Source organism: Schistosoma mansoni, assembly GCF_000237925.1.
Source record: "Schistosoma mansoni, WGS project CABG00000000 data, chromosome 1 unplaced supercontig 0094, strain Puerto Rico, whole genome shotgun sequence".
NCBI lineage: Eukaryota > Metazoa > Platyhelminthes > Trematoda > Strigeidida > Schistosomatidae > Schistosoma > Schistosoma mansoni.
The window spans coordinates 1,238,486-1,265,159 of NW_017385991.1; the positions used below are offsets into that span (position 1 = coordinate 1,238,486).

At 33.2% G+C, this 26,674-nt stretch overlaps 1 protein-coding gene across 1 annotated transcript in view; it reads right to left on the reverse strand.

Moving 5' to 3' along the window:
• Nucleotides 1–26,674, reverse strand: part of Smp_141010 (fer-1-related) — a 121,099-nt gene that overhangs the window by 43,972 nt on the left and 50,453 nt on the right. Inside the window, exons 9-20 of the mRNA XM_018791741.1 lie at nt 26,253–26,335; nt 23,717–23,820; nt 21,502–21,570; nt 18,950–18,993; nt 15,243–15,325; nt 8,863–9,080; nt 7,951–8,256; nt 6,819–6,925; nt 5,043–5,238; nt 3,631–3,783; nt 2,694–2,840; nt 1,064–1,246 (exon numbers count right to left, since the gene is read on the reverse strand). Of these exons, the coding sequence (XP_018645156.1) occupies nt 1,064–1,246; nt 2,694–2,840; nt 3,631–3,783; nt 5,043–5,238; nt 6,819–6,925; nt 7,951–8,256; nt 8,863–9,080; nt 15,243–15,325; nt 18,950–18,993; nt 21,502–21,570; nt 23,717–23,820; nt 26,253–26,335 (1,693 nt within the window). The remainder of the gene's footprint in view (nt 1–1,063; nt 1,247–2,693; nt 2,841–3,630; nt 3,784–5,042; nt 5,239–6,818; nt 6,926–7,950; nt 8,257–8,862; nt 9,081–15,242; nt 15,326–18,949; nt 18,994–21,501; nt 21,571–23,716; nt 23,821–26,252; nt 26,336–26,674) is intronic.

Below are 26,674 nucleotides of genomic sequence, written 5' to 3' on the forward strand. Positions count from 1 at the left end.
CTGACCAGTTGCAGTCCTAACACATCGATGGGAAGATTCAAACAAACAATACTAATTGATTTTATATTAATGATAGTTCATTTCTTCAGAATAAATTTTAGTCTCTGTTTAAAATAAAGTTAATAATTAAATGTATCAACAGTTGAATGAAGTTATTGAAATCAGTTCTATTTGATTTCATTGACAAAGTTGTTTACAGATTATATACTAGAAATTCCATCTTCAAATTTGTATCCAATTAGAAAACTTTACAGGTGATTAATATGTTCTGTGACCTGACGAAAGAATAATACAATACTTCATTATTCATAATAACATTATGACTTGTAAACTAACTTATGATGGTAATCATCTTCGTCTTTGCACATACGTACCACACACACACACGAAGTATGACTGTTTACAAAATATAGTTTTTCGACTTGACACATTTTTCATTTGCAAGAAATAATTTAGTACTAAACATTGGTACTTAGCGTGAGAAAGCCATTCAGGTTAGAATCGAGAACAGTACAAGCGTAAGCTACAATAATCTGTGAAATCACTTTCAATTGTCTCATAGTGAATCCTAAAAATATTTATGTCTAGGTAATCTCAAAATAAAACGCTGTGAAATAACTTCCACGTTACTCAAGAGTTTTTAAACTATTATCTACTGTCTGATTCCTTTTTAAATGTTTGCATACCAAACACCTGACCGAACCACTGTTTGAAGAAAAAAATCGACTCCCTAGGTATCCATATTTAGAAAAAGAAGATACAAATGTACTCTTCTCTTGCGTATATATATATTCCTAAACTGACCCAAACATACAGATATAGAGGACGAAATTGATCAGACGACTAATCCTCTCATACACATACAATAGTTCATATACACTAGTATTTTTTACTCACAATTAGAAAATAAAAGAGCATAAGATCTATCACATTTAATGGCTTATCATGAAGAGGGTTTTGTTAGTTAGAATAAGTGAAAATATACCTTTGTTATTGATTTTAAGTAGATGATTCGAAATGACTCCTAAAACTTTGTGTTGTAAAAAAGAACTTTGATGCTCACCTTTTTGTAAAGCAACGATAACTCTGGACTAACATACCAATCACCAACCCATTCCCAACCTGTTGGTAATTGAATAGAATCCTTTGGTAATTCAATTCGGCCAGTATTATCAGACCATGATGGACGTGTTAACGGTGGTCGTTTAGTCACCCAATTACCAACAATTGATGCTTGATTTTCATACTAAATATTGAAGAATATTTAGTAAACACAAAAACATTACATAGATATTTTGTTGAACAGTTCCGATGAAAACAAATATTCTTAAGTCACCAACAGTATATATTAGACCGGTTGACTTTAAAAAGATAATAAGTTTTATTACCATAAACAGTTACTTCAGTTCTATAGGTGTGACAGATCATTAAGCTCGCTTAACATCATAACTGTGGTTACCTTAAAAGACTGATGAAATTTCGTCTGAATTCATCTAGATTCATTGCCAATGAAAAGTTTGGCCTTGAAAAACTATGACGTGGGTATTCTATGGCTGAATCATTTCTATCTAGTGAGTAAGCACTGAGAATTGATGTTAGTTATCATTAGTCGCGTCTATCGACAGACAGTTTAATGAATGCAAATCATTTACGCTATTGATTTTGATCTTAACTGAACGGTTTTAGTGTTTGGTGCTTAACATGTTATATACTAAGCATTATGATTAATGTAAGGTCATTAAAGGTGATGATCAGAAAGCCTATATCTCTGTTGAATATTAGTTAGTCTTTGCTATCGTAGAGTAGAATTCTAAGAAATACACTTCTTCAGACAAATTCGAAATCAATGCACGTAGTGTTGCAATCCAGCTATTACTACTTAGCTAGTCGTCTCTAACTAACGACCATTCAATGGTGAGTGATCAATAAAATATTGTCTAGTCCTTAGTACAAGTAGAAGTTGGGTCAACCAGGATGTTGCATAATTCAGATTAGTGATCAATCCTGTAGGAAAAGCATAAACAAAAACTATTTATTTATTTTGAATAATCGAATAACCACTTGTTGATTTTTTCTAGCATTCTGTATTATTTGTAGGTTAAATGATTTAATAATGGAGGTCGACCGTATGCGAAGTGATAGAAGTATTACCAATTACGTTGAATAATCATAATGCAATATCTAAAATTAACTGATTGTAGAAATGGGGACCATTAAATTCCGACAAAATGGTTGAAAAGTTACTGGATCCTTTCCAACCAGGGGTTAAACAATATAGGACAGAATATTCATTTAGCCCTCTTATGTTTCTTGGCAGATGATGCACGTCGAGGACAAAAACTGCCTTCAAATTTAGCTAATCTTCACACGTCATTCAAATGTTCAAGAGAACTAAATAGTAATTAGTTGGTGAGTGATGACTTATTAACACCCTATCGATGACCATGAATCAAATAATTGAATGGACAAACATATATTGACAAATTACTCATGAATGTCTGACGGTATAATTTATGGAATCGTCATGCTTAGTGTGTAAATTTGTGCCATCTCAGTTTGTCTCATTTTTACTGACTGGAATTGACCAGCATATTGCTATCATGTGACACAGGCTCACATTATAACTAATTTATGATTATCAAACAAAAACATGAACCAGTAATAAAGTTGAACAGGTGAATGTAATAACATACCGTTTCTGCAACAACTTGGAGTTTTGCTTCATTATGCGATTCTGTCCATGCAGTACGATCCTTTTCTAGACCAAACCATACAACAACACGTAACTGAGCCGGAATTTTCCATTCTGGCTTCTTTTCATCTTTCAATAAGGTGGGTTTCTGTAGACAATTATATGCAGCAATATATGAAAGCAAAAATATTCAAAACTGTTTGATATGAAAAAGTTTATTTCTGAAGCTGATCCCCATAGGTAAGTCATTTATAATCAAGGTGAAACAAAAAGTTTTCGCAATCCTAATAAAGTAACGTTTTGGCGAAAACTCAGGGGATTGTTTCATGGATATTATTCTTTTAACTTCTAATTACTGAAAACCACTGTCTCGATCAATTCACTTTTGAGGGTTATCACTTTATCAAGTCAACATACGACCGCAGTCATCATAATTAAAATGCGTTTTTTCGCCCGTCATAACAGTATGGAATAATTCTTTCTAGAAAAATGTAACTTCGTTGTTCGTTAAAGTAGTGTATGTTGTGAAAACACAAAACTTTATTGTTAATTAACTCAGTGAAATAATAATCACATCCTCATTAGTGACTAAGCCGGAAGCAAAATTACCCAAGTTCAAGTGAGAAGTTGTAGATAATAGACTTCCGTCATACGGCGAATGAAATAGTCATCACGAAAGGCCCTAAATGATGACCATGATCTGAATGTAGCACAGTTTGTTTTAAACTAGATTGTCCTGGATTTAATACCCGGAAATACAGTAGGCGAAAGAAAACGGAGATGTTCCAAAATGTAAGGACCTATCTGTCCAGCACTATCTGTTTCCCAATAGTCTGTCTACTAAAGTTAGTTTTTAACGAAAAACATCTATCACATTTAACTAGTCTCCCATAATCTCCTCAACTGAATAAAAAAAATATAATTTAAGAAGAACATACTTTTAAATTGATTGTTTGTGCTGTACCACATTTTAATCCTCGGTAATCTTCGTTGTCATGGTATAACACTTCATGAGCTGGTATTCTGTGATAAGCGGTACGTTTACCACCGCATAACATCCATATTATAATATCTGGTATGCTCATTTGTGGCTGTGTATAAAGTGAGAAAAGATAGACGTATAAATACAGTTGTGTTATCTAGGTATTTTTAAATAAATTTACTTAGTATTGTTTGTTTGAATCTTCCCATTTAAATATAGTTATGTGTAAAATTCAATACTGAATATAATATATATGAGTCCGCTCTCCCTCTCGAAATGTTCTCACATGGCCACGCGAATATATAGCCTCTGCCAGGGAAGTCCTACTCACAGTCTTCTCGTGGCGGGGGTGCTGTTTACGAAATTGAGAGGATGAAAAGCGAATGTCCGGAGCTTTAACCGGGTTGGTGGACACGGCGAGTCTACCTAGGGGAGTTGGAAAACCCTGATTCCAAACCAATGGTGCACATGGGCTCCAGTATCCTGAAGGAACGAATGGCGTATGAACCTGCTGTTGGTCACCGACTACCATGGGACTGCATCTCCTTACGATGCTCCACTGACTTGTGGCATAGACCTTCAGGTCAAAGGCTCGGGGTGTGGTCCCCTAAGAAAACCACCTGCTTCAGTCTGGGCTCCTGGACAGTATCACAGCCCTCACACAAATCAAACGAGATTTGTGCGGCGCATATTTATCTGGTGCTTCCTTGTACCAATATTTATGTGTTTAAATAAATAAATAAATAAACTTTTATTAATAACATCAATAAAGAACGATTCAAACTACAAGTGCATTCTTATAAAAGTGGGCTTTTACTCATAAATCTTGTTTAACAACAAGTACCGTAAACGTGATGGAGTAGCATTAACTGGAGAATCATTATGTATCTGGAACTATTGTGTCACCATCTAAATCTCATTCAATACTTTTTACAACTATGAACCGTGTACACATAATGCATAATTAAATCTAGTGTATTTAAGTTTTAGAGAGAATATAGTAACATTTTGTAAATAAAATAGAGTCTGAGTGCAGTTGTTAGAGGCTCAGCCAATTCAAGATATAATGCAACCGTCGTTCAATGATGGATTCTGTCTTTATTGTTCCATCGGTCACACCTCTATCAAATTAACTGAAGCGAGAAATATGAACCACTGAGTTCCAACTATGTAATCTGCTTTCTGGAAGATATAAAGATTGAGGATTCAATCCTTTGAAGGAGAGTGGCCACGGTTCATTCGAGAGTCTTAAATTATAAAAGAACACCTATAAAATAACCTGTGGTTATCAATTGTTACCCTAAGTGATGTTAACTAACGATGTAAAGTAACCTCAAAATGAGTAATATTCACAACGACAACACTTACTTCTATTGCCAAATTAAGAATAGTTTCTCGATAAGATTTCAATTCTTTCAAAGCATCGTCAATTTCAGAAACAGTTTCTCTTGTATTTATTGCTTGCTCACGTAATGTATTTAATTGATCTTCTCGTAATTTACGTAAATGTATATCCATTTCATTTTGAGGAATATTCTCCGGTTCCCATTGTGGTAAGGTATGACTGAAATGAAAAAGTAAGTTATAATAAACGTCGGAAATTTGTTGTTTAGAATATAAACATTAAAGAGTTATTTTTTCAGATAGTAGCTAGACTAAAGGAATCCATGAAATGAATTTCGCTATACATGGAATCAACCAGTTAAGTGTGCTTGAACCCCAGGGTTATTGTTCAAATATCCTATATTTTTTAGTTGTCTGCAAAGAACAGAATGTAAGATAAATGTGAATGAAACGACAAATGTAATATAAAGAAGTTATAGTTTGGTTATCTCTATACTCATTTGATCAGTCTTCTCAAATGTGAAATAAACATATGCGCTATAACGGTGGTTACGTTGGTGGAGTTTGTCGTATGAATATTTTCTGAGTGCAAACAGTTATCAGCATTTTTAGTAACTAGCATATTTTCATTGTTGAGTGATCTGTGTAATCATGTTTATTTCACTATATACAACAAATAATAAATTATTAATTCGTAGAAATGGTAGAATTTTCATAATTCACATAGTGGACTAGATTTAGCTAGGCAATCATCAGAAAGGACTTAATAACTGTTTCAACTTAGTATGGGGCTCCTCAGCAATGAGCATTCACGAAGAACGAACTCAGGATTTTCGGTCTTGCAGTAAACACTTAAATTTTACGCCACTGAGGCGAAATATTACTCTGTAAATATTTAATTCTAATCGATTGACGGTATTCCGCGGCCATCTCCCATCGCGTAGGCTGAATTACTGTTTCATACTTGACCTGGTTGAACTCAACTTGTTATAGCCTCTCACTGATGAGTCTCATACGCGGTCGTAACAGCTGTAAAGTGCTTCCCGATTTTCAGTAGTTGTGTAGCCAATATTATTCTTTTGTGTAAACTATGAAAATAGTCAAGTAGTTTAAAAGAATCGACACAAATTTTGGTTAGTACTTTACCAGCAGAAATATTCCAGTAACCGAAAACGAATTGTATCCAACATAAAACAGTTATTTAGAAACATTCAGCAAACTTTAAAATATGCCGTTCTCACAAATGTACACTGTCAAAAAATGGTCTAACATTGTCCATTCTAAATACATTCAGTATTGTTTGTTTGAATCTTCCCATCGATGTGTTAGGACTGCAACTGGTCAGTCTCTAATTGGCATATGTGCATACTGTGCGTATTGCCTCGATATAGCCTAAATTCACAAGCATGGTAAGCAAAGATGGATAGTGGCTAGCAGTGGAATCCAGTTTGACGCGCGTTTCGTCCTATTTGGGACTCGTCAGCTGGATGTACCTGCATCTCAGAGTTGATGTTCACTCTAGGACTCGAACCCAGTACCCTCGCTTGAAACGCCATCGCGTTATCCACTCGATCACTGAGTCCTGATAGCCACTTGCTTGTGCTGTTAATAAAAAATTCCATGATCACATTACTATTTAGTAAATAGCTGTATTTACATTTTTTCTGGTATAAACATCCTTTGTAATAGAATAAAAATAGCTTACAAAATAGATGCAAACAACAGTAAGTAACAAAAGGGAAATCCCTATATTTTATTTCTATTTTGTGAAAAATAACACACAACTACAACAGCACTTACTTGCAATCCATAATAAATTCATCTAATGAAGAGATTGCCAATTGTGCTTGAGTTTCTATTGGGAGATTTGCTTTAATGGCGACCATTAAATGACTGATTCCTCTCTCCTATTGTTTTATTTAATTGAATAATAATAATAAAATATATGGAAATTGATACTAACACAGCTGAGAAATTTATTGTAGGATGTATTGTATTGACCGTTCAACTTGAAAATGATTTTTTTCATTACTGAACAATGCCGAACTGGAAATCCGTTTTGTCTGTGTATAGGACTATTCAAAAAATACCCATATATGACCAAACTAATTACTGAAGGCAGGTGATCTCATAACTTTACGGGAGGTGATTCTTGGTTTCTGAAGGTTGTCTGTTCCAAGTTAGTTAGCTATAGGAAAAATCGTTTCTGAACAGCTTAAAAATGCTTGAAATTAAGTTTCGTTCTACGGCTTCATCATAACTAAGTATCATACATAGATGAATTAGATTGCGAATCGGTAGAGAATATTCGGCTTTTAGTTTTAAATACTAAAAATAGTATTGTTTAATTATGTGCCCTATTCTGTTTTACACTTTGGGCATTGTCAATATTTTTTTTAAAATATCAGTGATCGCATACTATTGATGAACTCCATATTAGAACAAGAAAATTGTCCAGAGCTATCTGACCATAGTTAGTAATTGGGGAAAATCACGTGTATGTATTAGTTTCAGATAAAGTCATAACATCAGATCAATAAACGTTCATTCTGATAATCTCCATGTAACTTAATAATCAATCCATAAATTTACTACTTAAAGTTTACTTATATTATATTATTGTGATGTTGTATAGCTGTATAATTCACATCTATCAATATGTAATAAAAAGTTTATACTATGATTTTACTCATTTAATTGCTTTTTGTTAAAAAAGATAAAGCTGCGTTGCAGAGTTTCGTCTTCTCACTTTTTACTTGTGTTAAGTTGTGTTAGATTACAATGTAATTGTGAATTGGTTGTCAATCCACCAATGCGTGTCGATCAACTCTTGTATCACAGACATCTCTTGCTCGTCTGTAAATATGGAACATTATCAAACAATATACAAACAAATATGCTATTATAAATACATCTGTAAGTGTTGTCTTACCAAATGGTCGGCAATTCTCAATAATAAATTCACTGCACCTAAACGAAATGATATATCTTCCCATTGAGAATCAACCATAGTGCATGGTTTATCATCACCCCATGGTAAATAGTAGTAATGTAATCCGTCTGATACAGGATTTGTTGGTGGTGTCGTTGATGCACATGGTGTGACCGATTCATCCAATTTATTTCCATGATTACCGATACTGATTTCAAATTCAATTGGACCGTCAGATTTTTCTTCAATCATTGTTGCTGATAAAAATGCAACATACAACTGATATTTTCTTCTTCTTAAGGATTTCTACACAAATGATTATGAAGTAAACAAAAGTCGGGGTATTAAAAATCAGTTGATTGGTTTTATTTGTACATCTTCATACGTTTTGTAATTACTCATGATCTATCCATCTACATTACACGATTGTAAAGTTAACATTCTAGTCTTCCTATTTTTAGAAACATACTGAATTTTAATGGCTGATTCATCGTCAAGTCTCATCACAAAAAAGGAGGACAGCTAGAATCGAAAAATTGATTATGTATTCAAATATAGTCCAATACTCAGTTCGATCTCAGTAGAAATATTATTGCCACTTCAACAGACGTCGTTCTCATCCAGGAAGTACATGTATTATGCAGTCTTTCAACAAACAGAAGCCTTAAACGGTAACAATGACAGCCATTTTATTATGATCGATGTGCAAAACCATAAAGAACTCTGTTGGTTAGATTGTTTAATGTACTTTCCATAGAAAACATATAACATCTATCATTTTAAAAAGCATAATACGTCGACCTGGCGTATGCGACATAATAGTGATACTTCTATGCATAAAACAGTAGGTATTCCTTCAATAATGTTATGTTTTAAAATATTACCTCTGATGACTGATATATATAAACATACCTGGATCCTTGCAACTTTATCTTGTTCCAATGGCTTAACCAAATCAGCTGTTGGTTCGTCTAATAATTCAGTGGATAACTCTAACAAAACGCGACCACGATATGCTACACCTTGTCCTTTGCCTAAATTTAATGCTTCATATTTGTCCGGAAGATCGCTGTATTCTCTTGGAGAGCCATATAGATTGATAAAACTTGGACCGAACGTTGGTAAGAAGCCTGTGAACAGAGATTATGAATCTATGCGTATGTATACATAAAAGACAAGCAGTATGTGAGAGAGTACGAGGTGTTGGTGTCCAGACCGAAATAATGAACGTTAATGGGAACTTTGGGGACTATTCTTCAATGAATGAGTACATTTCATGCAGTTAGTTCCCTTTATGAATTTAAATAAAGACAGAACAAATATTGATACAGAATAATATGAATCCATTATATTTCGTGATTTCTCATCAGCTGCTTACAACCAAATATGCATTAGAGTTTTAGCATTGGGGTAAAAAATAGGATGGAACGACTGACATAAGCGAATGTAAAGGATTGGAATAACAAAAGGTCATCAATGATAACTATATATATATATGTGCAAGGAAAGGTCAGAGGTTATTAGGTATTAGAATGTAGGGTGTCGTATTAGTTGAGTGGAGTTCAAAGACAGATAAAATCAAATGTGTGATTATTTTAGAGGTAATGAAGGAGTCATGGAATTAAAAACAATTAGGATGGGTTACGTAATAATTGAATCGAATTTGGAGAGTTCATATGATTTAAGAGAGACAAATGAGCGGAAATGTGTGAGAGAAAGGGTTGTTTAAGAATTGGATAAGGGAAGAGTAATATAATAAAAACTGAATATTAACCAAAATTAAACTAATGACAACGAAACTGAAGCAAACAAACAGAAAAAGACTGAAACAAACAAAAACAAAAAAAACGGATCACCAAGGTAGTAATAAGTTTATCACTGTCTCTTTTTGAGTACACAGATCCGGTTTGAGTTTTTTTTATCGCGATCGCTTCAGCAAACCGGAGAGCAGTTGTACTTCTTTGTTTGCTAATGAATTCGAAAGCATAAGAAATGTCAATGGTGTGCTCGGTGTCGAATAAATGCCGAGCTATCGCACTGTTGAGAGCCCTGGTTCCTCGCAGCCTTAGTTTCTTAGGAACATGCTCAGAAATGCGAACACGTACTCTTCTCTCGGTTCTTCCGATGTATGTGCTTTGGCACGTACATGTAAATTGGTAAATGCATTTGGAGCTAATGAGAAAAGAGGACTTGTCGATTTTATGTTGTTTGAGTGAGCAGTTTGTTTCCCACACTGTTGTCAGTTTAGCTGCTGGGTAGGTGGCTTTCAACGCAGAATTGAGTCTGTGATTAATTATCCCATCGATTTCATCTCCTTTGCAACGTAGGTATAGGAAGCATGTTTTCTTTTCATTTCGATCATACTTTATTTGACTGTTGGTGTTCGCATATTTGTGGATGAATTTCTTCGGATATGCGTTTTCACGTAGGCATTTGATGATTAAAGTCATTTCTTCTTCAAGACACTCATTGAAGCAGATTTTGCGTGCGCGGTCGAAAAGGCTTCGTACAATACCCTTTTTGTAACTCATTGGACAGAAACTGTAGTAATTGAGATACAGTCCACTCCAAGTGTTTTGTGATGAACATATGAGTACATAATTTTTGAACGCGTATTAACCTTTTTATCTCACGGATTGACTTTGAGTAAACAACCATTGAAAACTAATACGCGATCCCTTGTGAAATCGTGGATTACCACTCCTGACGAGTCTCATACTAAGACGAAATATCTATCTGATTTTGGGGTCCAATGGAAAAAAACAGATGGCGCCGTAATATGATAAAAAAATGTATGGGACTGGTATCTGTCGTTCTATCACGGATATTAGGGGTACCGTAACTTGGGCGCTTGGGACTTCATAAAATATGGTTCAGAATACAATCCTGTTGAATAACATAAAAGCTTCAGTTGAATCAATACGTACATTAACATACAGTAAAATAATATCCTTAACTGGTACTTTTAGATAATGATTAGGCAAAAATGATCTTTAAGTTGATTTATAATATTATTAGAACTCAATAACTAAGCGAACTTTGCACACCGAATTTTTGTTTATTAAAGCTTGAAAGCTAACTAAATTATTTAATATATTAAATTAACTCATGTTAAATGTTGGGATTTTTTTAACCTAGTTGTTTAGTTTGTTTTACAGGCCACTGTTCTAGACAAAAATAAGTTTATCAGTTTAGACTGCTTATAAACAGTCCACAAACATATTTACACATGTAAGCGTACTTCGCATTGTCAGTAATCATTCTTTTAAAGACAGTAGGAACAAGAAGAAATAGGTCAGATGTGTTCGAACAGTGATGACTTCTAGTTAATCGCAGAAGTCGACAGGTTTGTGCCTATTCTGTATTATTTACCAAGCTTACGAAAATGACGACTCTTGCCATTTTGTCTAGAAAAGGAAATTATATTTTTTGCTAGAAGTTATTAAGATTCCAAGCTTATTTGTTCTAATCATATCACTAACTTTTGATTTTTAATCAAAAAAATTATTGTTAACACAGAGCTTTAGTTTTATTATTTTTTTCAGTATTATTCGTTTCAGGTTCAAGTATCTCAGGGTTGTAGAAGGTCAAACAAGTGGTTAGGAAATCGATATTGTCATTTTCAACTGAGTAGACCGAATAAAAAATGTTACTATTATCAGAAGGGGTTTTGTGGAGATTTGGTATTTTTCATAGTTGAAAGCGTGAGGTTACTATTATCCTTTAGTAAAAAAATATTTAAAATGAAGTAACTTGGCTGATATTGACACATCAATATTTCGTAAAGTAAATTAATGGTATGAAGAAATTAAATAGAACACCCAACAATTGGATGAATAATTCATATGCATTTATGAGCAGGTAAAAATATTATTTGATTGATTCATATTATTCATAAATAGTATTTTAAGAAAATATCGTACTCTAAAACGATCACCTCACGAGGAATTGTATAATAAAAAATATTTTAGTCATTCGGGTGTTAAGTATGTATACGCATGCAATATATATGATGACTGAGGAAAAAAGGCAAACACAAGTGTATACAGTACACAAAGCAAGCGCTGACTGAATAATAAACAGAATGATGCAAACGCAATATGAACCCACAACCCGAAAATGTATAACTCAGCATACCTTCGCTACCTATATAAATACAAAAATATGGATATGCATTTACTAATGGAATTAGCTGAATGTTATGACTACACTCACACATAGTGAAGCAGTTTATGCGTATAAATAGGAAAATAATGTGCACACCAAGCGAAACTCTAGCTAAACATTGATGATAATTTAGTTGGCAAGGTCAATGATTACTTAAAATTATATAAGTATATAAGGAAACAAGTTAAATTGTTAAAAAACATAAGTGAGTGAGGAAATGGTTGGTACATAAATATTTTTCACATATACAAAGAAACTATGTCAAGGACACTTTATATTCAACAACTGAAGTGGTGATGTTACATCATCATCTATACTCTAAAATCAAACGAATAAATACACAATTGAGCAGGGTCTGAATCTGTAGCTGCGACAGCTGAGTCCTTAATTCATACATAACGAGAAGAAAGAGAACTACACCTTGCGAATTATCTTTTTATTAACATTTCGCGTTCGACTTTTATTTTGAATGTTTATAAATTTACTTATTTATTATGGACACACTTTGTTATAAATATGTCATGTATGTGATTCTGTTCCAATTACAACCATTCGATAAATTTGTTTAAGTACATCATATACACCAGGAGAGTTGAAGGTTCTTGGTTATAAATATGAACTGCTAAAGTCTGAATATAACTTGAAATAACTATATAATAAACTTTGCTTTTCGCCAGTTTCTCAAGTGACTTAAATTCGCAAGAAAATGTATCACTAAAATATTGTCAGCAATAACAGTTGATTTGTTTAGCAGTTACTATTATTATTGTTTACTAAGGAATCAACCGCCTCCTGAATAGCTAAATGCTAATGTTTCCCTGCTTTGATACTGGGTTTCATGATTTTTAATCTCAATATGACAGAGATGCAATGCTGATAAGTTCATCAAGCCTGAAACCTAAGTGCAGTTATCTTATTCAACTGCCTTAAAGGCCGCGGTAGAAGTGAGTCTTTTAGATCAGTAGCGACACTGTGATATTGTTGATAGAATTTGATTTTCATTTAAAGCTGAATAATATGATACTTAGGAATTTAAAATAACCAGTCAGCATATATATCCTAATCATGGTTAGACCGGCTAGGTATTATTGTAGCTGACTATGATACTGGGTGAAATGAGCCCTCACAGTTCCCTTTAACTTACAGATAAACTTTGCTAGCGAGTTTAATCTCGTACAAAACCTACTTCTAATTAGAGAGTTGTACCGATTACCCACAACCACATAACAAGCTTTAGGTTAAAATGAAAGCATATAAATTATTGACACTATTTATGGACAAACTCAAAAACAAATTGTGTTTTTAATTAGACGTTCAAAAATACAAATGTGATTTGTGAAGGTGAAACGATTTTTAAAGAATTACTGAATTGAATTAATATTTGGTGAGCGTTATCATTGACGTCATAATTTCAATTTAATAACAATGAACAAAATATGTAGGCCTATTTGGATTTGTCAATGTGAGGTAAGGGGATATTGAAATATGGATTGATGAATATTTACGCTGAAATTATTTGTTGGTGAATAAATTCGGATGAAATACCCGAATTTTCACAAGTAGCTTCTGTACTTACAAGACTAGCCACATTTATAGACGATTGGGACAGTTATGTAGCATCAGCAACCCTCTCTTCAAAACCCTAGTTCAAACACATGTACTTAACTACTGTATTCCATGTAACAATCTGCAATGTAATCTCTTTGAATAAATCAATTCTTTTACGATGTAACCTATCAAATTTTATTAACTTCAATGTTATTCCTCATCCGGATGATAAACTAGTGTTCTTACGCGGAATATGGAATTGTAACTAAGGATTATTTATCCCAGTCAGTCTGTTTTCCTCGTGAGTTGTGAGCATTATAATATGGCTTGAGACAAAAGAGGTTCGTACATAGCCTGTTCTCACTCATAGCAGGTTGGTCAATTATTCGGAGATTATGTAACAACTAAATTCGATCACAGACCATTAGTCTAACAACAATCATGATATACTCTTGTCACTGAGTCGTAATCAAATAGTTTGTGTTGATTCACTTATCAATATAGCAGGATGATAATCGAGTGTTATTGCTTTAATTATGGTTGAATTATACCATTTGCAATGTTACCTTAAAACTCCCAAAAACAAAATCATTTTGAAGTTATAAGATAGTAAGTACTTCATTTTTTCTAACGAACAGAAAAGAATTCAAAATGGGATACATTCCATAATACCCTAGTAGACTGTAAAGTAGACGAATTCTAGTAAAGATTTAACTGTGATTTTTAGTAGTATTTATGAAATAATCTTTATCAGAAAATTTATGATGATTTAAATTAATCAAAATTTCACTGAAAATAACATGCATCCTTATAGAAAAATAGCTTTGTGCACATAAACCAAAAAACTAACTAAATATATATGAAACCTCCACCGTACATTAGTAGTGTTTACATACCATTGGTTCCTTGTGAAGAGGTTTCAGTTAAACTTATTGTAGCTGTCCCGATCGCGTCATCCTTAGAACCTCGATCCCTTAATACGAATAACAAGTAGGATGGATAATTGTGAAAACCATCTCTTAGTTCCAGTGATTTTTAAATATTATAAACACTGGAAGCAAAATGAATTAAATCACTCTAACACCTTCAAGTTGATATGAGATAATTTTAGATTGAGAAGTGGCAAAGGTTCTCTTGTCGTATGTTCAATATTACCCTTTGTTAAACAGCAGATATGTCTGGGATGTTAAGATTTACCATATGAATTGTTTGATTGGTCGAAAAAATGAAGGTCGCTAGCAGTAGACACAATAATGGTTAGATTTTTATAGTATAAAATGCAAGGAGTGAGATTTGATTGGAAACAAATATACACAATTCGTGATCTAGAACAGTATTAGACAAATATTTATGGTGAAATGTTGCGGATAAATAAAAGACTGAAGCATATTGTGTCAGTTATGTACAGAAAAAGAAATATCAATTTATTTCATAGCACGTGATCAGTTATAAAATTAGACTTTAAATAACAAAAAGTATAAATGATATAAAAAAAATCGGGCAGTACTGCTCTACATATGTTAGCTATTAATAACATCCCATGATAGTAGATGCAATGAGACAACAATGCAACTAACCATCATTGTCATCACGAAAAGCAGAAATTTGTGATATAGAAATAACCCCAGTTCCTATAGGATCATTATAACCAATACGATCCCTGGATAATTGAAAAGAAGGTATGAAGTGTATTAAACATAAAAAGGAATGACTCTTGGTAAACACTTCCTTACTGATACACAAATAGCAAATTGTACAAGCACCCTTTGGTGAATGATTTACTTTTTCGCCTGCTTATGATTTTAATGTGTTCAATGAGTATTTTATGTACATAGATATTTGGTCATCATAGTTGTAGCATTATTATTTTAATGACATTTGAAATTGATTAGTTGAAAATTAAACAACTAGAAGGTGTTTTATTATATTTTTGGCTCGTTCGGTCTCAGGGAATATTTGGTAAAATTCTGGTAGTTTATATATATAATGCGTTGAATTGAAAAGTCAGAATATTTTGGTCAATATTTTGTTCATCATCAGATGTAAAGGAATATCTTGTTTGCATCAAATATAAAATTTATGTAACAATTCTTAAAGTTACAATTAAGTTATGAGAGTTGATGATACTATTTGGTCAATCAAATTGAAGTAACTCGGAGAAAAATTCTCAAGCCTTCAAAATATGATTTGAAAGCTGAATACTTAATTCGATTAACTCCTGATTTGATTCATCACAGAGGGGCTTACATTAATTTTATGAAAGAATATAAACCCAAGATAACTCTTAACAACAGGTTCTAAGCCTTACAAGATTTAATCAAGGAAGAAACTACTATGGGGGAGAAATGGAAAGAGATCAAAGAAGCACCAATCTCAAGGTATCAGGAGGTTCTAGGACGAAAGCAGCATCATCACACGGAATGAATCTCCATAGAAACGCTGGACAAGGTTCAGAGAAGGAAAAATAAGAGGACGGTAATTAACAACAGCGGAGCGAGAACAGAGAAATTCAAGGCACAAGCTGGATACACAGAAGTAAACAAGCAAGAAAAAAAAATTGTATTAGAGACAACAGGAGGAAATATATGGAAAAACTAGCAACGACAGCGGAGAAAGCCGCAAGACAAGAAAATATAAGACAACTATGTCACACAACAAAGGAACTACCAGGGAAATATAATAAACCAGAGTAACCAGTCAGGAACAAAGAAAACAATACAATAACCAAAACTAAAGAACAGCGGAATAGATGGGTAGAACACTTTGAAAAACTCAGGAATAAGCTAGCCCGACTGAACCGAATGGACATCGAAACAACACCTACAGACCTCCCTACAGATGTCACTCCACCAACGACGAAAGTAATCAGGATGTCCATCAGACAAATCAAGAGTGGGAAGGCAACAGGATACTCCACGTTTTATTCAGAAAGATCTGAAAGGACGAATAAGAACCAACAGACTGGAAACGAAGGTACCCTATCAAGATGTCAAAGAAAGGAGATCTTAGCAAATGTGAGAACTATAGAGACATCACACTACTAATAGTACCGGTAAAAATTCTTGATTACGAGAAAGCATGTGACGGAGTGGAAATGAGAACCTTATAAAAACTTCTTGGGGATTAGGATGTTTCTGAGAAAATTGTCATCATCGTGCGACCAACTAGAGTGCAAAGTCGTACATAGAGAGCACATGATAGATATATTCAAAGTGAAGACCGATGCCAAACAAAGCCGCTTACTTTCTCCATTTTTTTCTTTCTTCTGATGATTGGTTGAATTGTAGAGACCCTACAATTCTGAGGGAAGGCAGAAGTCAGATGCGACTGGTCGATTTGAACTTCGTAGATGACCTAACTCATCTATCTCATTCAGGGCAACAAATGCAGATGAAGATAGCTAGTGTAGCAGAAGCCTGTGCAGAGGTAGGCTTTGACACAAAGGAAAAGCAAGATAATGAAATTCAATACAGCTATCACCAACTCAATCAAACTTGATGGAGAGGCTCTGGAAGAGTTTGAAAAAATATTGATGCAGAATAATATGAATTCATTATATTTCTTTGTTTCTCATCAGCTGCTTACAACCAAATATGCATCAGAGTTTTAGCATTGGGGTAATATATAGTGTAGAACAATTGACTTAATTGAATGTAAAGGATTGGAATAACGAAAGGTTATCAGTGATAACTATATATATATATATATATATATATATATATATATATATTGTTTACTGGAGTTCAAAGACAGATAAAATCAAATGTGTGATTATTTTAGAGGTAATGAAGGAGTCATGGAATTAAAAACAATTAGGATGGGTTACGTAATAATTGAATCGAATTTGGAGAGTTCATATGATTTAAGAGAGACAAATGAGCGGAAATGTGTGAGAGAAAGGGTTGTTTAAGAATTGGATAAGGGAAGAGTAATATAATAAAAACTGAATATTAACCAAAATTAAACTAATGACAACGAAACTGAAGCAAACAAACAGAAAAAGACTGAAACAAACAAAAACAAAAAAAACGGATCACCAAGGTAGTAATAAGTTTATCACTGTCTCTTTTTGAGTACACAGATCCGGTTTGAGTTTTTTTTATCGCGATCGCTTCAGCAAACCGGAGAGCAGTTGTACTTCTTTGTTTGCTAATGAATTCGAAAGCATAAGAAATGTCAATGGTGTGCTCGGTGTCGAATAAATGCCGAGCTATCGCACTGTTGAGAGCCCTGGTTCCTCGCAGCCTTAGTTTCTTAGGAACATGCTCAGAAATGCGAACACGTACTCTTCTCTCGGTTCTTCCGATGTATGTGCTTTGGCACGTACATGTAAATTGGTAAATGCATTTGGAGCTAATGAGAAAAGAGGACTTGTCGATTTTATGTTGTTTGAGTGAGCAGTTTGTTTCCCACACTGTTGTCAGTTTAGCTGCTGGGTAGGTGGCTTTCAACGCAGAATTGAGTCTGTGATTAATTATCCCATCGATTTCATCTCCTTTGCAACGTAGGTATAGGAAGCATGTTTTCTTTTCATTTCGATCATACTTTATTTGACTGTTGGTGTTCGCATATTTGTGGATGAATTTCTTCGGATATGCGTTTTCACGTAGGCACGTGCAGTCGAAGAGCATTTGAAACTCAAAAAAACAGTCATCCAACCTCAAAGCCAAAGATTTCAATACAAACATCAATACGGTTCTACTGTACTGAGCTGGAACTTGGAGAACTATCACAAACGTCATTCAAAAGTACAGATATTTACAAACAACCGTCTACGGTTTTTTGGAGAACTCCTTTTCGGCAGCCAGTGCCATCAACTGGACTGCAAAGTCGTGCATGCAGGATAGCTAACAAGAGCAGTCGTACGAGAAACGGAAAAGAGGAAGACCAAAGTAAACACTGCGTGAAAAATTGAAAAGAGACTTAAAATGTTGAATAGCAACTGGAAATAGCCGGGAATGATTGTCCAGGACAGAGTTCGGCGGAGAATGCTTGTAGGCGAACTATGCTTCTCCACGATGAGTAACAGGCGTAAGTATGAGTATGTTTATTAATACCCATTAATATCCCATTGAAGCGCATCTAATTAATGTTTGAAGCGGAAAAACGATGAATGACTAAGTGTGTCTTCTTTTAACACATTGGTTACAACTAGACTCTCATTAGAAACTATTATAGAATGATGCTTTCAAAAAAACTGTAAGAAAATAAGCAAATTCTGAAAACGGTTTAAATCCATAAATCATTGAGCAAATAAATTAGAGTCAATCTAATATAAGCTTACCAATCAAAGAATGTAAATTTCAACTTCTCACACATTGATGGAAACTGTAAAAGAGAAAGTATAAAGTAATAGGAAACTTAATACCTCGAGTATAACTTGTTATGGTAGTTTAGTAAAAATTTCTTATAGCTTGAAAATTAAATTAACCTGATATCATCTATAGAGAACCATTGAATATTAGTAAATGTTGAGGGTCTGTTTCTCACCATTTTTGAGCTCTCTAGTAATGAACAACAATGAATTCATGCAGGATCAAAACCATGGATTTCAGATGTTGCAATGAGCACGATCAAGTTGATTTGGAAAAATGGAGCTTAAAAATGTTGAGTGTGAGACAATAAATCTCCGATGGGGTTGGATTAACATCGACTTATAACGTGACTGAAGTTTGAAATGTGGACTGTTATGTTTTATTTGTGTGTTTCGGGGGTGTCTTGCTCATCTAGAGATTTCAGTCTTGTGTTTTATCCCTTCTTAGGTTGTTAGTTCACAATGCCGGCAGTGATAAAATAGCTAATGAATACTCACTGGTTCGGAGTAGGTATGCAGATTATATCAATTAGTATATTGGCATATCTTCACCAATAATTGTCTGTCCATTCCAATGATCATCTGGTGAATAGCTTCTTCGTAAAGTGAAGCACTCTCATGATGTTGTGAATTCCACGTTTGATATCCCTTCAAAGTAGAAATTTTCAATCCATGTATATCCATAAAATGTACTGCTTGTTGAATACTTTTAATTTCCAACCAGACGGACATTCTATTAATATCATAACATTAAATTCTCTTGGCTGGCTGATTTAATTGTGAAGATCTGATTGTTGTTCAACAGAACATCGGAGTTTACTTCATATAAAAACTTGCTCCCTAGATGAGGTGGGCACTAATGATTTTGTATAGAACTACCATAAAATCCTCAAAGTTAGGTCAGTTAGTTCACGGAAAGCATCCAACTGAAATGTTACTGTTAATGTACAACATCTAACACAACAATGGCATAATTCATATGATGTGAATAATCAAACTAGGTCAAAATTAATTGACATAGTGATCAACGCAGATAACATTGCTTATAAACATGATTAATATGAAATAAACTTTGATATGGGTTAATTTGAAACAGTTCTGAAAATATTTTTCAACTAAGAATACGATAATCTGCAATGTCTAGTGTAAATTTAAAGAAAATATCGATCTCCTGGTGAAAATAGTCCTCTCTTCTGTGATGTATTAAATATGAACAAAAATCACAGGACATTTGTACACTTATAAACAAAAATATAATACGTGGATACAATACAAAAAGTAACCTAACGACATAATCTTATGTATAGTCGTGGATGAGCATTGCTGTAGAGCCATATGTTAAGATAAAAAGGTTATCCAGTGCTCTCTGATTTCTAATAACTGCTCAGCCGATTCATAAATTATCTCCATGCATTTACGTTTAGTGAAAATATAAAATTAATTACAATTACATATTCCCACTAAGACATTAAAAACAGAAGTGAGGTATGCAATATTTTTTGACAAACAGTTCCTCATCAAAGCCACACATAAATATATTTTACAGTTAAGAACAAAATCAATACTAAACTGTTGGGGAGACCCAGAGCATCCCTCGAAAAAAGGCCAGACGGGCCCTTATAACACTGCGAAACATTTTATCCAATCATCATTGCGAAGTATCACAGAAACATCTAGAAAGTGAAGAATCATGCATCTTATTTCCGACTTTCATGTTTACCTATCCTGCTACTATGTTTAGAAGGGTTTTAGAATTTTCCAGAAGCCGAGATCATTTGAAATACTATAAATACCTTCTATTTTCTGTACACAAATTATATTTGGAATAAAGAGTTCTTTCCACATTTTACACCTTTTCTCTCGTGTTCTATTTGTTATATAGATTTAGCCTGAGGATATTAGAAGAGCTGAGAAAACCTATTCAAGTTTTCCAGTCAGAGGGTTTATCACAAATAAATGTTGGTTAATCAACTTAATAATTTTTTCTTTAAAACAGTAGTCAGTAAGCAATTCAGCACATGCGAAACTAGATCTGAAGAAAATATTGTGTAACCGGTTAAATTAAGAAAGTCGTTACGTAACAATACGAGTTAACTAAGCTCAAAGTTAAGCAATTTAACAGAAATGTTTATCGTTATTTGTCTAATTGATAACATGCAATTAATAAAACAGATACAGATAGTAGTTAATTCTTTTTTTATTGGCTGTTTGAATCTTCCCGTTGGTGTTTAGGACTGCGACTGATTAGTCTCTTAATGGCATATGTACATCCTGTGCGGATTGCCTGGATATTGCCTTAAGTCACAAACATTAAAAACAGAGATGAATGATGGCAGGTACATGCATCTGACGAGTCCAAAAAAGACGAAACACTCGTCCTAGATTCCACTGATAGCCACCATCTATATCTGCTTATAATACAGATAGTAATTCACAGACTGGAAACTGATCGCTTCAATATTATACGTATTGCCCAAATTATTAATTTTTCTTGTAAGGTAATGAAAATATTCCTTACTGACCTGAATGTTCATTGTAATCTCTTCATTCCATTCAGGATGATCCGTTCCATATTTTGTACTAGATTTAATCTAGAAAACAAACAAATAAAGCAGTAAGTAGTTCTAAATATTTTCATATTTGGTATGTATCACAGTCAAAGATTTCTTTCATTTTTCTGTTGGTTTAGTAAGTCATTACTGGATATTGGAATGTTTTCTTCATTAAAGGTGTTCCTTCAACCACTAACTGTTAGTAAATTCATATTTTTTTTCATTTCAGATGCTTGGCTAGGCTACACTAGAATTGTCCATAACACACCGTTTTGGATAAATCTAGCAACAATAATGTGTTCTAACTCCTTACAATCCCACAGCCCATAAAATTAATCAATTAAATAAATGTTCTTAGATGAAATCTTTCTGTCGGTTTAAAATCATTCTCTTACTGTTTAGTTAGTTTTGTATATATGTCGAAATTTTATAAGTTTTGTATTTAAAATCACTTCATCAAGAAAAAAATAGACTAAGTTGGTTCAGTCATATGAAATATTAAGATTTAAAAGTTACTATAAATGGATGATTACTGAATCAATGGAATTAATTGTAATGAACTCATTTCCAAGAGATGTTAAACCATGAATGGGGGATTTCACCGACAGTGAAAGTTTCCCATAACCTATAAAGTAATGATGAATTTCAACCTTATGATCCATACAACATGTAAGAAAGTACTCCAAAAAATGTTATTTAAGAAGCGTTAAACAGTATGACATCATCCAAACTAATACAGAAGGTTGGAAAGTATATACCAGATAATAAATTGTTAATAAGAAGTAGGATTATTAGTATTATATTGCCAGTTTATTGAAGTTTGAAATTCAGACCATTGTATGCCAACTCCGTTGTTTGAAAGTAACGTATTCTCTGCGATACCTAGATTTCGTGAATTAATGCGTTTTAATTATCTTTGAGAACTTTATAGAAGCCTTATGACAAGTCGAGACACTTATCTAGTTCTCGCTGGCGTTTAGAGTAAGTTTAACTAATATCAGTTGGTGACGAATATCACCAAGAAATCAATTTTTGTTGAACTAGAAAGCATTCCGAATTTTTTCTACAAAGATGAGGTCGTAAAGAATAATTTCTACTGTGAAATTTCTTAGCATAACCACTTCCCTAAGTTGTTTTACTACTTTCCTGTAAATCACGGTTTTATAGTCAGTTTATTTAATTGTTAATTAAATTTTGACCGTACAAATCTAATTCATACTTAATGTAGTAGACAGCTCAATTGACAGAGTGAAATATGAGTAACCAAGAGATATCTAGTCATATTTCTGTGATAAATGGGAATTTCAATATTTTTTTGTCATCGCAGCTCATACCATTTAGTTACGGATAATGTATACACAAAGTCAATCAATGAGATTTTAGTTCTAGTGGTAGTCAATAAACTTTTGACAGTGGTCTTGAATTCAAATCAATTTCTAGAATTCAGGCATTCAATTTATCAGTTATATTTTAAACGATTTAACTAAACATTGATATGTTCTGAAAACCTTGACAAAATATTAACTTCTAGATAGGTGGATCGTTCTTGATTTTAAATGTTTATATCAGTACTTATCTTCGATATATTAATCCGATCCCGTTCCATTTGATAACTGTATGAAATTCTAGACGAAGTGAGAAAATAAACATCCATAAAGTTTTACAACTTCGTTTAATTATTTTAGTAGCAACTTCTTCCATAAACAGTTTTTTTTCTATTCTAATGCCCATCGTAAGTGATTTTACAGGCGATAGCTTTACCAATAGAATGATCATAGTTCTCACTACTGAATAAACACAAAACAGGGTGAAATCACATGAAATATCATTCTGAAGTTATTAAGGTATTCGGAAAGAATTAAACTAGTCCAATCGTTGTAGAAAAGGTGAAAAGAATATATATATATATATATATATATATATATATACAGAGAGAGAGAGGTAGGGTGAGAGAGGGAAACCAGGATAAGATCTGTTAGTTTTTAATTTCATTTTGGGGAATTTGATATTTTCGATGTTATTAACTTTTGCTTCATGCCTGATAACTTCACTTCTCATCACACGCTGATATATCGTAGTGAGCCACGAAAACATTAGGGTTCACTGGACAACTATTTTGTTCAAATGATAAATGATGATCAATGGTTAATAAAAAACGAAAGAGATCATTTATTTAACAACTAACCGATTTCCCAGCAAATGAAACAAGAGCATAGGGATCCACAAACTCTTTCTCTTCATCAGATGTAGTAAGTAAATTTTTGATTCCTTTGAAGGCATCTGAATCCACTGAAATCAAACAACAGTTTAAGAAATCTAAGAGTACAGCACTTATATATGTTAAACATCTAATCATATTATTATTAACATAAGTAGCTAACTAACTTGACACAAACTTTTCAAATTTTATAGTGATGTTCAGAGACCCAAATTTTAATAGATGTTTGTGCGCATGGTTGATCCGTCTTATTGATGTTTCGAATTCAAACGCTATAGATTTAGCAAAGCCTAAGGATTGGTTAGATTTTCGACCTAGCAAACACTGGATACACCAGTCGCAACTATCGTTTGCTATTTAGTGAGGTAACTTAAATTGTCAAATTTTAGACACTGGCTTCAAGCAAATTGGTTCAATATATTATGGATCTGTAATATACATAGTAGGTTCTGGAGTTCAATTCCAATGAGTTAATCACCCCCAAAGTGGTAATTCATGCTTGGGTTCACTGAAAACTCATTAATTTAGAATTGTTAAACGTAATTCTAAATACGATATTGTTGGCTAGTTAAATCCTAGTTAAACATCACATAGGATCATACTATCAAATGTCAAATTATATTTTCTCTATTAAAATTATATAACCCATTCCATATGGTTTAAGCAAACTATACAGCAGCTGTTAGGCCATCGCTTCCCATGTCTGAAGTACTTTGGCAAAAGTAGTTAGGTTCGAACCGCTTTAAAAAGAGGAAAAAATTCCAATAAGGATATGAAACACTTGGGTTTTCCATCCAAAAGGAATCAACTTCGGTCACTGTTATAGCCTGTGAAACGTCAGTCGTTATATCTTGTAGCCTGCGTGCTCTGTTTATGTATAACGTGATAAGTTTGTCAATTAGAAAGCAGCGAATTATCAATCGGAACAGTGACACACGAAACCCGTACGAGCAGTCTAGACTCCTTATCGGTCCTTGCTTTCCGCATCGCCCTATCTGTTAAGTCCAGAACACCAATAACAGCCTCTGCAATATGAACCATTTATTTCAAACATACTGGGTTTATATACCATAAAATAAAAAACAACACTTGTACAAGATTTAGCCGAATGTGGCTGTGAATAAGGGAGATAGTAATTGATAGACTGGGAATGACTCAAGCACGGTGAATCATATAATAATAATTCATAGGTCAATGATTATAATAAGAGGGAAGCAAATATTAATAGTTTAGTTAGTTAACAATTATACAATAAAAATATATGTGTCATATTGATCCATAAATAGTTCTCAAAAGTTACCATTCGTAATTCTCTTCGGGATATAATGGTCACTTTTATTATAGTGATAAACGTGGAACCCAATGACTCAGCAGCTATTTATATTATGCAAAACCGGATATACTTGATGTGTATCAGTTAATGTCCAAACTTTTACAAACAGGATTCGTTTGATTTAATCTATCCATTTGCATCCAAACGTTTCAATGATTTACTTAGCGCTTAACTGGTATTTATAACCTATCTTATTCTCAATACTTCATACAATGATACACTAAATAGTAGATATAATAACATTCACAAATTAAGAGAAGGGTTTGAATGGAGATTACTGCAATTCGTAGGTGATGTACATCACAAATCAGTCTTCATCGAGGTGTCACTTAAAATAAGCGTGTACTACATAGATATTTCATACAGTTATGGAACTCCTCGGCAGTGTACACTCACGATCCTGCTTACATGATTGCATGATCATTGAGCTTTACTTATTGAAATTATTCTAAATTCACCAACTTCGTTATTCAAAATAAGCCTGCGCCTTAAAATAAGCTGATGATTTTTATTATTGAACTAAACGTATAAGTGTAGAGTCTGTTGTGAGAATTCATTGAATAGAGGCATATTTCTTTCGTAAATTTTTCTTACTATAAAAATGGGAATTTTGTAAATAAAAAATAAATTAGTGTATTTTTGATTGATGGCTTGCAGAGGAATCAATATGTCCAATTTTGAAATCTTCACATGGATGAACTTGGATCTCACTTTTTATCTTCATATTAAGAATAAACTCATAACCAAGGGCTTTGAATCTGAATGCTTCTCCTATGACGTTACTGAATTTAGGTATCTACTAATTTGCTCAGTTAGTATGAAGTCATTCTCAAGACTTTGTATTATCCGGTTTTTGATGTATTCTAGACCGAAAACATATCCTCAAACTGATCAATAATAGTCCACTATACCAGCAAAGGGAAAATTCAAACCTTTACTAACGATGTCTCAATAGTCAGTTTTTTTAGCATTAGTTTTATTATTTCAAGACCCTTGGTTGGGCTAACATGAAGTGTAGCAATTTGGATCGTTATATATTTTTGATCCTCTCTAATTTTATTTTATTAATCTTTGGTTAACTGATCAATTTATTTACTGAATGACTGACTTTTATAGAATATAGATACTTTGTTCAAACGACAAAACTCAAACAAAGGAAAGTCCACTTACTTCTTGGCAAATCTTCAGCCATATATAAAAGAATTTTGAAAATTGCTGGTCTTAATTGCACACCAGCTGGACGGAGTAGATTTCTATAGAACAAACAAAAAGTAATGATGTGTCACAAGTGAATTATCAGTAATTTGAAAGATTAAATAGAAATTGAATAAAGATGGATAGTGGCTAGCAGTGGAATCCAGGACGCGCGTTTCGTCCTATTTGGGAAGATCCAAACAAATAATACTAAGAAATTGAATATATTATGGAAGGAAACTACAGTTTTGTTCTGTTAAATATTACGTTATAAACATAATTCCACATAAATTTCTGAAAATAAATAGTCTGTTTGTTACTGGATATTTTACAGAAGTTATATTATTAACTTCGAATGGTATTGTTAAGGTTGAAATGACTGACAAAAAAGTGAAAAA